The sequence below is a fragment of the Myotis myotis genome, unplaced genomic scaffold, assembly GCF_014108235.1.
Source record: "Myotis myotis isolate mMyoMyo1 unplaced genomic scaffold, mMyoMyo1.p scaffold_m19_p_14, whole genome shotgun sequence".
Taxonomy (NCBI): domain Eukaryota; kingdom Metazoa; phylum Chordata; class Mammalia; order Chiroptera; family Vespertilionidae; genus Myotis; species Myotis myotis.
In genome coordinates, this window is record NW_023416318.1 from 11135491 (window position 1) to 11150984 (window position 15494).

The following is a 15494-nucleotide window of genomic DNA, read 5'->3' on the forward strand; positions in this document are numbered from 1 at the left end:
GATTCCCAGTCAGGGCACATGCCTGGGTTGCAGGCTTGATGTCCAGTAGGGAGGTATAGGAGGCAGCCGATCAATGAATCTCACTCATCACTGAGTTTTTTTTCTCTCCTCCCTTCCTCTCTCTGAAATTTATATAGATATAGATATAGATATATATTTAAAATCATTTCCCAGTACCAAGCAGCAAAAGCTTCAGTGGTTCAGTATGACTTCCATAAGGACCAATGACAGCTAGCTGCAGGCCAGACCTCAGGACTAGCACAGACAAGAGGCAGTTAGATCCTGCTTTCCATAGATCTGTGCTGGCCAATTCAAACTTATCCTGTTCAGAAGGGAGCTTAATGAGACCAGGTGGGTGCTCCTTCAGCCACCCCCTCAATGGACTGCTAAGGAGTCACTACAGTTTAAAAAGGATACGGCCTAAGACATTCCTCCAAGGCCCTCAACCTCAGGATCTTTACTGAGGGACCAAAAGACGGAACCAAAAGAATATGGAGGTAGAGGGGCAGACACGGTCTATAACACGTTTACTCAAACCTAGAAAATCCTGGGAGCAGTGCCTGGTGAGGCCAGGGCTAGGTAAGATAAACTTGGGAGAAAAGGAAGCGACTCCACATCTCCCAGCCACTTGTGGGACTGAGAGAGATACCAAAGTGAAACTTCAGGGCCTGGGCCACTCAGGTCAGCTCCCCGCAGGCAGAGTGCTGCACACTCTGCCTTAACGCGACCAGAGGCTACTGAAGACAGCCCAAAGGAGGGAAGAGAATTTTTCTACCTTTTGGGTGACTGCATACAAAGCTAAAATCCAGAGCTGCAGTCAACATATTTACGAGTAAAACTCCTGTCCCCAAATAATTTGCAAAGTGAATTCGAAGTTTATTTAAATAGCCGCCAGTTAGAACAGGGTGGGCCAATCCCCCCCGACCCCTTTCTCATACCATTTAGCCAAGACAAGACAGGGAGAGTAAGCTTGCCCGGCAGCCAGCCCGCCAGCCCGTTAGGTGACGGGTGGGATGCCTCTCAATGGATGCGGCCACGACCTCGGCCCCGGCCAACAGCTGGGGGTGCGTCCACGGTCGAGCGAGGGTTCTTGATGGTTTCATCTACAGACACGATAAGGCACGCAGCCTCCGAGGCTGCAGTCAGGGCATTGATCCGCACCATAGCTGGCTCCCACACGAAGGCCTCAAAGTTGTCAGCAATGTCCTCGTTGTTGATGTCTACCCCGTACCACACGCCCCCCTGAAAGATTGGAGAAAGAGGGGAGGTACATGGAACTGCTATGAAATTTCTTCTGGCTTCCCCTCCCTCCAAAAGTTAGGAACCCTGACTCTGAACTTGCTGGCACTTCCCTGAGGAAGGCATCGGCCTGTGGCATCACAACAGGAACCTGGAAGTCCGCCTTTTCCCCGCCCCTGCCCCTGCCCACCAACCACGCAAACCTTGGACGTGCTGAGCACATAAGAGCTCTGGCCACCTCCTAGGTATTTCCCTGTTTTGGGGAGGCCCCACCTCAGGTCACCTGAGGATGCATGGTTCTCAAGAGGAACTCTTTCAATCCCTTGTCTCACTGTATCAGTGCACTGTTTCCATCAGTCCCCATTGGATGAGGAACTGAGACACAGAGGTAAAGCATCAAGTCAGACACAAGGCTGTCACTGAGTATTGCTGCTGTCAGAATGCCGAGCACTTAGAAATATTTGCTAAATAACAAGTGAAGAAACGAAGTTCTCGGAGAGGTGGCAGAGCCATGGCTGGGCTGAGTGTCAGCAGGGCTCTGAGTGCTTCAGGCAGGGGCCACAGGGCTCCTCTCTTCGCACCATGAGGAGTGATCACTCTGGTAGAAGCACTAAGAAACCACCTCTAGTTCTGGCACTGTGGCTTTGCCTCTGCCCTCAGAGGAAGCACAGTTAGTACTGAGTTTAGTTTCAGCGCTGTCACCTGGGCTGAACACACAGAGTTTGAATGGTGAAAGCCCACACAGAATCTAGCCCATCCCTCCAAATGCCTGGACCCCAAGGAGAGGAGCACCCACCTGGGCATGCCGAGCCCGCAGCTTGTTGAGGATGTTTGTGGCATCGAAGCCAGCATTGTCACACAGCTGGCGGGGGATGATTTCCAAGGCCTTGGCGTAGGCTCCAATCAGCAGCTGCTGCTTTCCAGGAATGGTCCTGGAGTAGTCCCGCAGGTACTTGGAGAGCTCCATTTCAATGGCCCCGCCACCAGCCACCACTGAATCGTTCTGTAGAGACCAGACCCATCTCTCAACACCAGTGGTCCCCCCCTGGTCCAAGCTCCAGCCACAGGAAAGTTGGGCCACTCAGCCAGTAGGTCCCCCAGCCCAGAGAGTGGTCCCTCATTATTTCCCTCCTCCCAAGCCCCAGGAAGCCCAAACATGGCCCTTGTCTAGCACATCCCCACATCCACCAGGGAACTTTATGGTTTCTGACCATCTTCAAGGTCACCTGCAGCTTGAGGACACTGGCATATCCTGGGAATGGCTGACTGCCTCAGTCCCTCAGTCTGCTCACAAGACCAAGTCTTAGCCTTTAAGGCAGCAGGACCTCTTTTGAGAGACCGAGGCTATTTCTCTATGATTTGTGAGGCAAGTCAGGGCCCGAGTTCCACCCAGGCAAGGGGTCACCACACAAAGCCAGGGTCTCACTGGCCTGGGAGGGAGAATGGGCTGTGCAGGCAGAAAGCTACCAGCCCAGTACCTTGATGGCCCTCCTAACAATCATGATGGCGTCGTGTAGGGATCGCTCTGTCTCCTCCATAAACTGCTCAGCGCCACAGCGGAGGATGATGGTGCAAGTCTTAGCTTTGGGGCAGCCAGTGAAGATATTGTACCTACATAAGGGTCAAATCGTACACACACGTGAGCTCCTGTCTGCTGCCAGCCCGCTGTGTTCTGACCTCCCAACCCTCCCAACACTCAGCAGCTGCACTTTCGTTTCTCACTAAGGTTCCCCAAACCCACCTTTAAAAGACACCTTCTTAGGAAGGTCTGGGCTATACCAATGGGACATAAAAGATTATGGAGTCAAACTTTAGACCCAATGTAATCTTCCCTCCCCAAACACTCTACATTTGGGCTCTTTGTGCCCCAAAAGGTAAGACTCAACAAGAGTAGCACATGCTGTTTCCCACACCCAAAGGATGGCAGGAGGCCAGACTCAGGGTCTTGCGGCTCTGCCAAGATGCTCACCTCTCGCCTCCAATCTGAGTTTCTTCAAAGACCTGGCAGTGGCCCAACACATCTGCTGTCAGAGCATTCACACTGGTCTGGATGGAGCCTCCACAGGCCTGGGGAGCACAAGAAGGCAACATCATCCAACAGCGAAGGCTCACACCAGGCCAACAAACTTCCTGCCGCCCAGTCTCAAAGCCAGTTCCCATGCTGGACTCTGCCATGGTGCCCACAGCCCTGTGCACTGGACAACCCACCTCACCCTTGACCTCGATGACCCTCATCCCTCTGAAAGAAGAAAACAAAATAGAACTAAGGGCAAACAGGCCTAGTTAAAAGGAGATGGGGACCCTTTGGCTCACTTGAGAGCCCTCCCCAAACTAGGATGCTTTGGGCCCAGCAGTGAAGTGAGGACCGATGCTGACTTAAGGCGACTTTGGTGAGACACTGGAGAAGGAAGGAAACCTGGCTGGAAGCATCAATACTTCAGTGTATTCAGCTAATCACAGCATTAGTGCTGGGTTCCCTGACTTGTTTTAGTGAGGTAACTTTTATATCTGAGCACATGCACACTGGCAATGAAGTGCTCCAAGGCAAAAAGAGTTAAGAAGACAGGCCAGGATTGACACACCAACCTAACTGTGCACCCCTGCCCACCAGAGGTAAGTGAAAACCCCTCCAGGCCACGAAGCAGCCGGTGAACAGTGCGTTACCATCATCGTCCTCTTCAGATCCTCCTCTGGCACTCGGCCAGCACAGAACATGTCCCTGTCGGCAAAGTACTGGGTGGCCACATCCCCAATAGGGAGTTTGGACAAGACGACTTTGGCTCCGGAATAATGGATCTTCTCTAACTTGTCATACAGAATGTTCCACTCAGCATCGACAATTGCCTGATAATCCTGAAGAGACCCAGAAAAGGATGAGGATGCTTTGGAGGTCAGCATATAAAGTGGGCTAAAATGTATCTCCCATGATAAAAGCGTGCTTTTGGGAATTAACAGGGATAAACAGAATAGCTCTTCACAGTCCAAGTAAACAAGGACCCTGTAAGGTAACTTAGGGAACCCAAAACTTTCAAAAACAAAAGCAGGAATTAACCCCAGGACTAGAAGCTACTGCAGAGCTGGCAATGCCAAGGGGTGAGAAAGAGTTCAGTGCCTCCTCTGAGGCACTCACCCATGGAGTTCCCAAGGATGAGACCCCTCCCCCCAAAGGCCGTTCTGTGTTGGAGACACATTCCCCAGAGTACCTGCTTATAGTGGGTAACAACGCTACTCCAGAGACAGCCTTGGTTATATCAATGATGGGAGCACACCTGTCCCTGCAGCGTGGGACCCAGTCTAAAAGGGGAGGAGCCCACATCTGCCCAAACCAAAGGAATCAAAATACTAGGCTCACTGTATAGTTAGAGAGCCCCTGCCAGCCCCTTCTCGGGGCCAGAGGATAATATTTCAACAGGTCTGTCCTCTCCCAATCTCCTCCAGCCCAGGTCACTCGGAGAGTACAGGCCCCGCATTTAGACATCCACGTTTAGCGTGACAGGAGGATAAAGGGATCCACAGAAGCTTGGAAAACAGACAACCACAAGAGCCAAGGCTTTGGCCCAGACAGCTGCCCATTTCCACTCCACTGCCAGCTGGTGGGGCCTACCTTAACGGTGTGGACTCTGACTTCAGCATTATCTTTCTCAGCTTTCAGTTCGAGCTCCACATTTAAAAGGGCAATCTTTGGGTTGTGGTACTTTTTGGGTTGCATTTCAAACCCAGCATAAGAGAAAGTCTTCTTGAATGCAACACCAGCTACCAGCTGGGACTCCTATTCAAAAAAATAAACAGTTCAAAAGTTCAGTAATGGAATGAAATGAAAGCAAGCTGGTGGTGTGTTGGACCACGCATGTCCATTCCTGTGAATCTGAGTTAACCATGTCTTTATTTCACTGTTGTAACAAAACCTTTCCATTTGTCCCTTCAGTATAAGGAAAATAAGAAGCTAAGCATGGTAAAGGCTTATTCAGGCTGTCTTCTAAGACTGGCCTTCAAAGAAGTGCCAAGGGATAGTCTTAAAGCATTTACCTACATGCCAGGAAAGGAGCCAGCCATTTATGAATAAGGTATAGGCTGCCCAATGCCTTCTTCCCCTTCAATCCCAACTACTAACCCCCTGGTCATCTCCTACTGCACACACCTACACATACCCCTCCCTACCTATACCACACACACACACACACACACACACACACACACACACACACACATTCATTCATCTGCTACAGCCTAGATGCGTCCTCTGCCCAGGAGATGAAGCCAAAAGATCATAAGGGTAGGAAATTTCCTGCACAGTTCCCAGGCCATCATTGTAGCTTCCCACATCTCAATCCCTCAAAACATGAACTTCTACCTCTTTTCAATAACAGAGCTTCCTGTGGGTTGAAGTTAATATCAGGGCATAAGAAGAAGCACGTTGCACCTGGGACTGACTTCAGCACTATAAGGAGACTTAGATTCATACCTCAGATCTCTTTTTTTTTTTTTACTACTAAATGACCAAGGCTGTGCTAACCTACCATCTTGACCTACAATCCTGTAGCCTATCAGTGAACAGACTCCCATGTCATTCAAACCCACAGCCTCCTAAGGAGGATGAGACTTGAGCTGAGTCAAGATGACAGCCGAATTAGTCAAATGGGAGACAAGCAATCAGTGTCTCTTTCACGTCCATGTTTCTCCCTCACTCTTTCTCTCTCCCTCATCCCTTCCTTCCACTCTCTAAAAATCAATGGGAAAAATATCCGCAGGTGAGGATAAAAAAAAAAAAAAAAAGAAAGAGCAATATTTACACATGTTTATAGAAACATAGACTATTCTGGAAGGACAGAATCCAGGGCAGGAATGGTATAGGGAATATTTATTTTTCCCTCAGGTCCTTTAATACAGTTTGACCTATGTATCATCTATTCAAAATGGATGAATAAAAGAAGGAAGAGCGTGGCTCTATCACTTAGAGAGGAATGAACTGTACTGCTCAGATTCATTCATTGAGAGGGTCAGAGATAGCCCTCTTCCCTCCCCCACATCAACAGAGATTCAGAAGCTCAGTCAGTTCAATCCACATTCTTCTGCTGACAAGTAAATATAGGTCCAAAGAGGTTACAGACTATATCTAGTCACAGCCTGCCGTGGCAGTGTGGAGAATACAGCCCAAACCTGCCTGTCATGTGCGCTCTCCTCCGATATGAAACTGTCTGAAGGGTCCATGTGAAAGCAGGAGCCTCCTGGGGAGGCCACAGCAGGCTTACCTCTAGGGCTCCACCTTGCACCTTCTTGATGCCAATCATTTTAAGCTGCAGCAAATCATCGAGCATCATTACTGCATCCACCACCATCTTCGCGAAGAAGGCTTTCTGCTGGGAGATCAACTTGGAGCTCAGAGCAGTCACGGCACACTTCTCCAGCAGCCTCCTCTGCTCCCTGGGATATAAGGGGGGGACCTGCATCAGGCCTTGAAAGCCTCCCTTGTCTGATTCTACTGCAATGTGGGGGTGGTTGTCACTAAAATCAGCCCTCACCAACCTCTTCTGTATCTTTAGGGCATATTATCAGTGACAGATGGTGACTGCAGTCAAAGACCACATGTGGACAGCTTTTAAACTATAGTCTACCAGCCTCTTTTGAGCAATGTGGGCTGGGGCACAGCCAGGGTCTAGCAAGAGCCAAATAGCCCCGGGGCCCACATAGGTATCACAACCTGCTTCTGCATCCCATCTGGCCATAGAGAGTCAAGTCCCACCACAAACTTACACTTTATTTTCCTTCTTCACAGTCACGGCAATCTCTTTGATCTTGTTAACTGCCTGCCAAGAACAGAAGCTGAGTGAGCCTCTCATGCTACAAACTGGAGAAGAGGACGCCAACCTCTCTTGCTAGTCCCTAATCTGTTTACTCCCAAATCTTAAGCATTTCTACACTACAGTTGAAACAACGTTTTTATGTTGCAGTTGCCCAGAAAATATAAATCTTTATAGTTTAGAAAACTCCCATAGCCTGAAATGTAGAATAGCTATAGTGCTGAAGAATTGTAAGAATATGCCCAGGATACAGCTCTGGATATGCGGGTAACACACTAAAACAAATGAGTGCAAACAAGCTATGACACTAGATCAAGCCAAACCTCTGGCTCATGAAAAACATCTACAAAATTTTTAGCACTTTATATATTAATTAGATGTTAAATAGCTCTCACTTACTGGAGCCTACAACATATCTACATCATACTCTATCAAATATCTAATCAAATAGCTACTGCATGGTAGGGCTGAGGTTCCTAGGGAGAATACAGAAAATGTCCAAGGAACTTTTCCCAGTCTTCTCTACCCCCCAGTACAGGTATTATCCTAAGAGAAATATGAAGGTGCCCAGGCACAAGGCCAAGTTAGCCGGTACTCCCATACCAACTGGGTGGCGGTTCGGAAAGCTCGGATGATGATCTGGGGGTGCAAGCCTTCCTCCACATAGGGTTTCACCTGCTTCAGAAACTCTGCAGCCAGCAGGGTCACGGAGGTGGTGCCATCACCGACCTGGAAGAGGAGGACAGGAAATTCATGTTTCCTCATGTTCAGGGATAAAGCCCCAGCTCCATTTTCAGACAATCTACCCACTTCAACTGGGCACTGTTTAAATGAGTGTGGAGCTTTAATTTGGAAGCACAGGTGTTTGCAATAAATAGAAGGTGATGGTATTTAGGTGTCCATCCCATCAAATGGTCCTTAGCTACAAAATTAATTCCCCAGCCAGGCCCATTCCCCAAAGAAGACTAATTTGGATAATTAAGTTTCCTTGGGATAGGAAATCATTTATGCAAATTATCTGATTATTTATTTATTACATGTAAGGCACTATAATAAGTAAGACAATCTAGTCATGCTTGTAATAACAATGCTTATATGTCACAAATAACCATGGTAGCAATTGGCATGACATATATATTCTTTAAGGAGTACAAAGTACTACAGGAGTTCACAAAAAAGGTATTTTCCAGCCAAATCCCACTAAAACAGCGGTTCTCAACCTGGGAGTCGAACGACCCTTTCACAGGGGTCGCCTAAGACCATCGGAAAACACATATATAATTACATGTTGTTTTTGTGATTAATCACTATGCTTTAATTATGTTCAATTTGTAACAATGAAATTGGAGGTCACCACAACATGAGGAACTGTATTAAAGGGTCGCGGCATTAGGAAGGTTGAGAACCACTGCACTAAAACAAACCTCCCAGGACCAGCCAAAACCCTTTATATGTTAAACACTATTTGGAATAAGCAGACTACATGACATTTTCTATGATGACATCTAAACCCTATTTTTAATGAGGGAGAATAAGAGCTCACAAGAAAACTGGCCAACCTCTGATTTAGAAAAATTTTATGCGCAACTTATTTATATCTATTGTGTAATGTAAATAATTCTCAAGGGGAGAAAGTCACTACAGCAAAGGGTCTAAGCTGCCAAATTCTTGGCCAGGAGATATTATTCACTGGCTGAAGACATTAACAGGTCAAATTCAGACTCTTCTCACTTTAATTTTTAAAAAGCCATACTATTTTATAGGCTACTGGGTCCTAATAAACCTTTTCACATAACTTCAGAACATAATACAAACCTGTCTTTCAACACTTATTATCAAGACTCCAGTATTAGAAATGGTCTCTGTTAAAATGATGAATTTTGTTATGTATATTTTATTCCCATAAAAAAAGGGGGGGAGGGGGAACACCAGAAACCTTAGAATTTCCAGTCCTATCTTATAAGGTTAAATTATTTACCTAGCACCTCATATGAATGACAGCACAGGTCCTAAGATCTCAGGTACAAGCAGTGGTACGGTACAAATTTTAAAAGATTATTAATTTCTAGATATTTTTACAAGAATGTATTACTTTTGAAATTATAATTTTAGATATAAATTAAAAAACATTTAGAGAGAGGAGAGTGAAGGAGCAAGCAGGCATGTGTTTCCACCTCCATTTAAACTTATCTGCTTGATTTTCTTACCTCAGCATCTTGGGATTTGGCAATGTCCACTAAAGTCTTTGCTGCAGGATGGACAACGTCAAGGAGTTTCAGAATTGTGGCCCCATCATTAGAAATTGTGGCTTTTCCTTCAAAGAACACACAAAGTGAAAATTCAAAGACCCTTTCTTAAAAGGTCTTCTAGTTGGACTTGGAGCCCATGCACCCTCTATTAGGATGGGGCAGAGGGCACCGTGGTGCAAATAAGCGCATCTTTTTATAGAGAGTTCTGTGCACAAAAGGCCACCTAAAGTCACTAGTCTGCTACACTTTCCTACATGGCAATTTTCCGAAGACTCTGAGCACCTACTTTTCTTTGAGCAGCATTTGGCACACCTCAGATGGATGTACAAAATATTTTTTAAATGACAATGAGTAATCATTTAGATATTCTTAACCAAGTTAATACCCTGGTATCTCACATGTCAATTAATACACTAAAACATAAAAGGGAACTTGCCCTTTGTCTTGGCACCATGATACCATGGGAGGGATCACATGTTTCTAGGTTGTATCTCTCGACAAGGCAACAGTCTTCTGAGCCCAGCTTCTCCCATATATCCCCACAGGGCTCAGCATTCAGGACTATGTATGTATGAAGTGGAGCCACTTCGTAGTGAGCAATCCTTCAGAGATCTGAAGCAGTAAGTTTTCTGATGCCAACCTCTGCTAGCCCCAGCACTCCCCAGAAGCCTTGTCCTGCACACGGCCTTGAGGAGCCTGCAGACGTACCTCGGCCATCCACAAGGAGCTTGTCCATGCCACGGGGGCCCAGGGTGGTTCTTATGGCTTCAGCAATCACCTGGCAGGCACTGATGTTACTGACAAGCTGGGGGATGCCTTGGGAGCTATCAGTCCCCTCTTTCAACAGGATAACTGGTGTGGGCTAGAAAAGAAAGCAATTGACTGCTTTTAAAAATCATCTGTTACAATGAGTCATAAGGAGAGAAGGGCAAGGGAAAATGCTCCCATCTCCCCCATGACTGAAATATCTTTGAAAATCACATTCCCCCACAGTCCACGACATCAACCCCCTAAACAGCCTCTATCTCCAGAGACATGGCTAAGACCACAGCACACCTGGTAGGTGTGCTAGAAAATGGTTTGAGAAGAACAGATTTTGTTTAAATCAAATAGAGATGTGTTCTCCAGTGCCCAGCTAAATGAGCATAGCCTTTTCAACTTCTGACCCCATTCTGTTCTGAAGAATTAGGGCACGGCACAGGAGGAAGCAGCAGGCCATGCTCTGCATTCACCCTCCAGCTAAACATCCACTTATCTGCATTACAGCTTAATCCTAGAGAGGCAGATGGGGCACTGATGCAAAACTGAGGGGTCAATAGCTTCAGGAGTTGTCCTGGAGATGCCCAGGCAGGCAGCTTTACCAATGTTTAGCTGGAGTGTAGGAAAGCAGTCAGGCAGAGAAGCAAATAGCACCTTTGTCTGCCTCACAAAGTGACAACAAATCTAATTCACACAGCAACGTTTCCATTTCTCATGCTGGCTCCAGAGAGCTTCCTGTGACTCATCTCCAATCAGATACCCCAAAGAAGTTTTTCTCTTTCTACTTTGCAATGGCCTCTAAAACAGTCACTATCTCTAGAGGTTTAATTTGCAGACCTGCTTTAGAAACTCTGGAAGTCAGGGATACTTATTTTAAAGGGCTTGCTTAAATACCTCTGCGCCACTGATCATTAGCACAGACAGTAATCTCTCAGCTTAGCAAACCAGAGTTCCCTGTCCCTGCATCCAAGCTTGACACGTAACGCTGAGTTCATGAACCAGACCCAGTCTTCCCAGTGACTGTGACTAATTATGTGTTTGTATGAAACAATATATTAAGGGTAAATATTGTTCAAAATCTTTGTTATATGCGTGCTATTAGGCTATGCTTTAAACTTTAGTTATGGAGCGCAATATAAAGTTTGAAAGCTTTTGCCCACATCCACCCTTAGGGGTACTTCAGGTGTCTGAGGGGGGAGGCACAGGCAAGTAAGGACTGTCTCACCCTAACAATAAGGGGTCAGGAATTCACACACCACAAAGGCTAGTGGCTCATGAGGATTCCATCACCATATTAACAGGACAACTGCTTAAGAAGTTCCAGTCCTTTGACCAGTGCAGCTGGAGAGTAGTGAATGAGGCTGACGAGGCAGGAGGAAACAGACCACATACTCATTTGTAGACTGTGTTAAGGAGCTTAAATTTTGCTCCTACAAAGGGGAGCCCTGGGAAGACTTGCAGCAGAGGACTGGCATAACCTGATTTACATTTTTTTAAAAAATCACTAGGAAATAGTTAAGAAGAGGCAAGATATAAAATGTAAATGCATAAAGGAGCCGGAAAGATGCCCAACAAACTCTGAAGAGAAAGAGAGTTAGTAAAGAGGGTTTGACACTGAGCTGTGTATTTGCTGTTCTGTTTCTTTTCTCTAATGAGCTTATCACACATTATTATTATTTTTATTTTTAAAAAAGAATGCTTATTAGTTAACCCCCTACATCTGGGACCAGGCATAGGGTGGAGGGAAAGTTCCTTCCTTTTCATGGTAGTGTCCCAAGTCTCACCTCAAAGAAATGGTTTCTCTATACTCAGCATTCTTTTGGGCCCTTGCACCTTCTGTAAGGAAAGAAGTATCTCCTGGACCCCACCTTCTTCCAGTCCCAGCTAATTATTCCTCATGGCAGCCTCAAATCTTCTCTGGTCCACCTCTGCCTCAGATGAAGTCGTAACTTTAAATAAAAAACCAACTTGAGTCTCAACTCCCTTCCTATTGCCTTCAACAGATTCTTCTATGCCCCCAACAGGTTAACTTATCCAACACTTTTGTGGACCCTTTCTCACCTCCACCTCCAAATTGTACCCCCATCTACAAGAGCCACCTGCCACTTGTACCAATACTACTTTCTTAAACATCAGGCCAGGAATTCTTCACAGCCCCAATTCTTCCAGGAAGTTTTCTCGATAGCTAATGGGAGTCCCCAACAGGGGAGCCCCTAACTCTGCCTCTGCTTCCTCTTGTGCGCAGCTTTTATACTGCCATCCTTTCTTAAAATATGAGCTTATAAAGGTAAGAGCTATAACAATCTCAATTTGTAGTGCGCCTAGGTTTGGCCACATATGGAATGATATTCAGCAGCTTTAGGTGCTGAAAATTCAACCGTTAAATACACATGCTCAAAAGTGCTTGAAGTAAGGATGAAGTAAGATACACTGGCTTCTTATTTTTGGGAAAGAATTGGCAGTGTGCTGGCATTGCATTCACTGAGAATTCTTCAGTACAAAGCAAGAAGGGCTGGGAAGGAGCTGGCCATTGTCCCCAACTGCCCTGTGTTTGCAGGCCCTAGAGAATGACAGGCTGGGTAGAGATCCTATGGGGAGGGAAAGTTGGCAGAGCTAGACTGAGCCCATCAGGTCAAGAGGATGGGTCCTCTTCCATCATTTCCCCAGGGGCAGGCACTGCTATGGAAAGCCCTGCTCTGTCCCCAGGTTACTTTTTGAAATAAGATATTTCATCTCAGGAATACATATTATATCTTTGGAAAGACACAAATTTTCTTACAGCAATTTATAATTTTTTTAATCCTTACCTGAAGACGTTTTATTGGTTTTTATTTTTTTAATATATATATATATATATGTGTTTTTTGTTGATTTCAGAGAGGAAGGGAGAGGGAAAGATAGAAACATCAATGATGAGAATCATTGATTGGCTGTCTCCTGCACTCTCTACACTAGGGATTGAGCCCACAAACCTGGCATGTGCCCTGACTGGGAACTGAACTGTGACCTCCTGGTTCATAGGCTGACGCTCGACCACTGAGCTATGCTGGCTAGGCTTACTGATTCTTAGAGAGAGAAACATTGATGGGTTGCCTCCTGTATGTGCCCCTATTGGGGATCCAACCCATAACCTTTTGGTGTATAGGACAAAACTCCAATTAATTGAGCCACCTGGCCAGGGCTGTCCCCAAGTTACTTTTTAATCTCACTCATTTTTATTCAAGTAGAGAAATAATTGCAGAATCCAGTGATCTGCCAAGGGTATCATGGAAGGAATGGTAATTTCAGCTTAATGATCTTCCTGTTCATCCTTCTCAAAAATTATTAAGCATGATGTTCTACAAAACCACAACAGGCCTTTATATTCCAAAGCTTACAGTGGTCAACACCAAAGACAAGGATAATACTTTCTATCCAAGATATACCAAGGTTTCAGGGGTCCTTTCACCTCCCTTCTTAGCAGAGAAGGCTTCTAGAATATCAAGGACTAATTCGATGACAGCAAGGAGGATTTTTGGTGACGGAAGTTTCCCATTCACATAAGCAGCCAATATAGGAGGGAAACAGAAAAATCCACTGTGGTGGTCTGGAGCCCTTTGTTGTAGGTTTTTACCACTAGACAAAACTTGGTTTTGATCCAACTCATGGTTGCCTTGGCAGGAAGATGGGTTACAGGGAGAAGCAAGCAAGCAACCACCGAGCAGAATAGCTAACACTTGCTGAGTGCTTACTACATGCTGGACACTTTGTATGGGTTAACTTAACCCCCTCTAACAGGCTGAGGGCCAGAAATTTAATAACATGCTCAAAATCAAAGTCACACAGCTAGCAAGTGGCAGAGCTGAGTTACAAGCCTAGGCCTTCAGCATGGCGGGAGCCCTTACTCTCCACTGCCCTCCTGCGCTGCCCTGCATAGAAGATGCAGACGCCTTCAGGAATAGGTGATGCTGAAGAGGGACTGAAAAGGGGCAGTACTGGAGGCATGACGGGGAGAGGGGAACGGATGATACCAGGTTCCTTCTAGCTTGGATTCATAGGGCATTTGGTAGCAGAATGAACACCTCCTAGGTGTCAGTTTGACATCTAACAGGACGGGGAGAAGGTGCAGGAACACGGGAAAAAAACAAGAACTGACTCCGAGGGGGAGGCCAAAACGAGTGAACTGCCAAGGGCATAGAAAGCGGCCTCTCAGTCATGGCTTTGCCTCAAACACCTCCTCGGTGTGAGGTGGGTAACGGAACTACCAGGAACACTTCGTAAAGTGTATGATTGTCAAACCCCTAGGCTGTACACCTGAAACGAGTACAAAATAATATTGAATGTAAACTATAATTGAAAAACAAAATTAAAAAAACCCCAAAGAAAATCCACACATATAAACCAAAGAAAAACACCGCCTTGAAAGCTGGCCCTGTTCAACAGCGATTCAAGAGGTGTCTCCGAGGGTTAGGGCCGGTGAAAAGTACCTGCAACTATGAAGGGAAGGGGATGCCCTGTGTGGAGCCCAGGACTTACCAACGCCCTGCATCTAGGAAAAGCGGCCCCTCGTTAGGTGGCCAACTCTGGTCTAATGTCAAATCCAGAGGCGCAGCCAGGGTCGGAGATAGAGCGGAATCTTCCTACCTCTGATGCAGCATCGCCATCTGCCCTGCCCATTCTCCTGGCTGAGAAATGTGCACCCCAACAACCAGCGGGGCACATTCACTAGGCACTAAACATGTGTTTAATGAGCGAACGAGTGAATGTACGAGCAGAGGTCGGCTGCCATTTATGCACCAACAGGCGTGTGGGGTACAATGAGACCATCGTCGAGACCGTGCGCTCTGCCCATTCTAGGAAGCACACCTTCTTCACACCCGCATTTCCTAAGGCAGCCGGGGCTTCCAGATCTGGCCACCGACTGCTTATGTATGTTCAACCCGTAATAGTTTAACACAGGTCCCGACTGTGGGGGGCTCCAAAAGCCAGGTTCCCGACGCGGGTCCGCTGCCCTGAAGCACCCTGGGACTTGTAGTCCCCACCCGGTCGACCACAGCCTCCCCTCAATACTCGCCAAGGGCCCTGGCTCCGTGCGTGGGCCCAGCCAGGCCGCGGCGGGCCGGGGTCGCCCCTAGACAGGAGATGGGGCGGGGGGAGGGCAGGATCAGCAGGCAGAGGAGAGCCCTTCGGGTCGGGTGCCAGCCAGGCGGCGCCAGCCATGGGCCAGATGGCGGCTGAAGACGGCGGATGGCGAAGGATACGGGAGACACCACTTACCATCATTTTGGAAGCGTCCTCTGTGGCCCGCTACTCCTCTCCTTAGCTCTGCCTCCGGGCCGCCCAGCAACCCCACAATGCCCTGCGCCAGATAAGTCCCCAGAAGGTTCGACCAGCGTTAAACCGGTAGAGGAAGGGGACGGGTCACTTCCGTTACTCTATGGTTCGCTACCAGAGAGCCGGTGTGGCTAGA

At 47.0% G+C, this 15494-nt stretch overlaps 1 protein-coding gene across 1 annotated transcript; it reads right to left on the bottom strand.

The window, feature by feature from the left end:
* Positions 1–852: 852 nt before the first annotated feature.
* On the bottom strand, positions 853–15461 carry CCT7 (chaperonin containing TCP1 subunit 7). The gene is made up of 12 exons (XM_036334120.1): positions 15302–15461; positions 9995–10148; positions 9245–9351; positions 7641–7766; positions 6991–7043; positions 6489–6660; positions 4844–5008; positions 3904–4092; positions 3209–3306; positions 2718–2850; positions 2036–2242; positions 853–1242 (listed from the first exon to the last, which is right to left on the bottom strand). Exons 1-12 carry the CDS (start codon positions 15305–15307, stop codon positions 1021–1023), a joined length of 1632 nt encoding a protein of 543 aa, XP_036190013.1. The 5' UTR covers positions 15308–15461; the 3' UTR covers positions 853–1020.
* Between the last annotated feature and the right edge of the window lie 33 nt (positions 15462–15494).

What these genes read in the sequence shown, in the direction of transcription:
- CCT7 (XM_036334120.1), bottom strand. An exon ending in GCTCCTTGTGGATGGCCGAG is followed by an intron (nt 9,352 to 9,994) that starts GTACGTCTGCAG and finishes TGTTCTTTGAAG; the next exon opens with GAAAAGCCACAATTTCTAAT. An exon ending in GTGAAGAAGGAAAATAAAGT is followed by an intron (nt 6,661 to 6,990) that starts GTAAGTTTGTGG and finishes CTTATATCCCAG; the next exon opens with GGAGCAGAGGAGGCTGCTGG.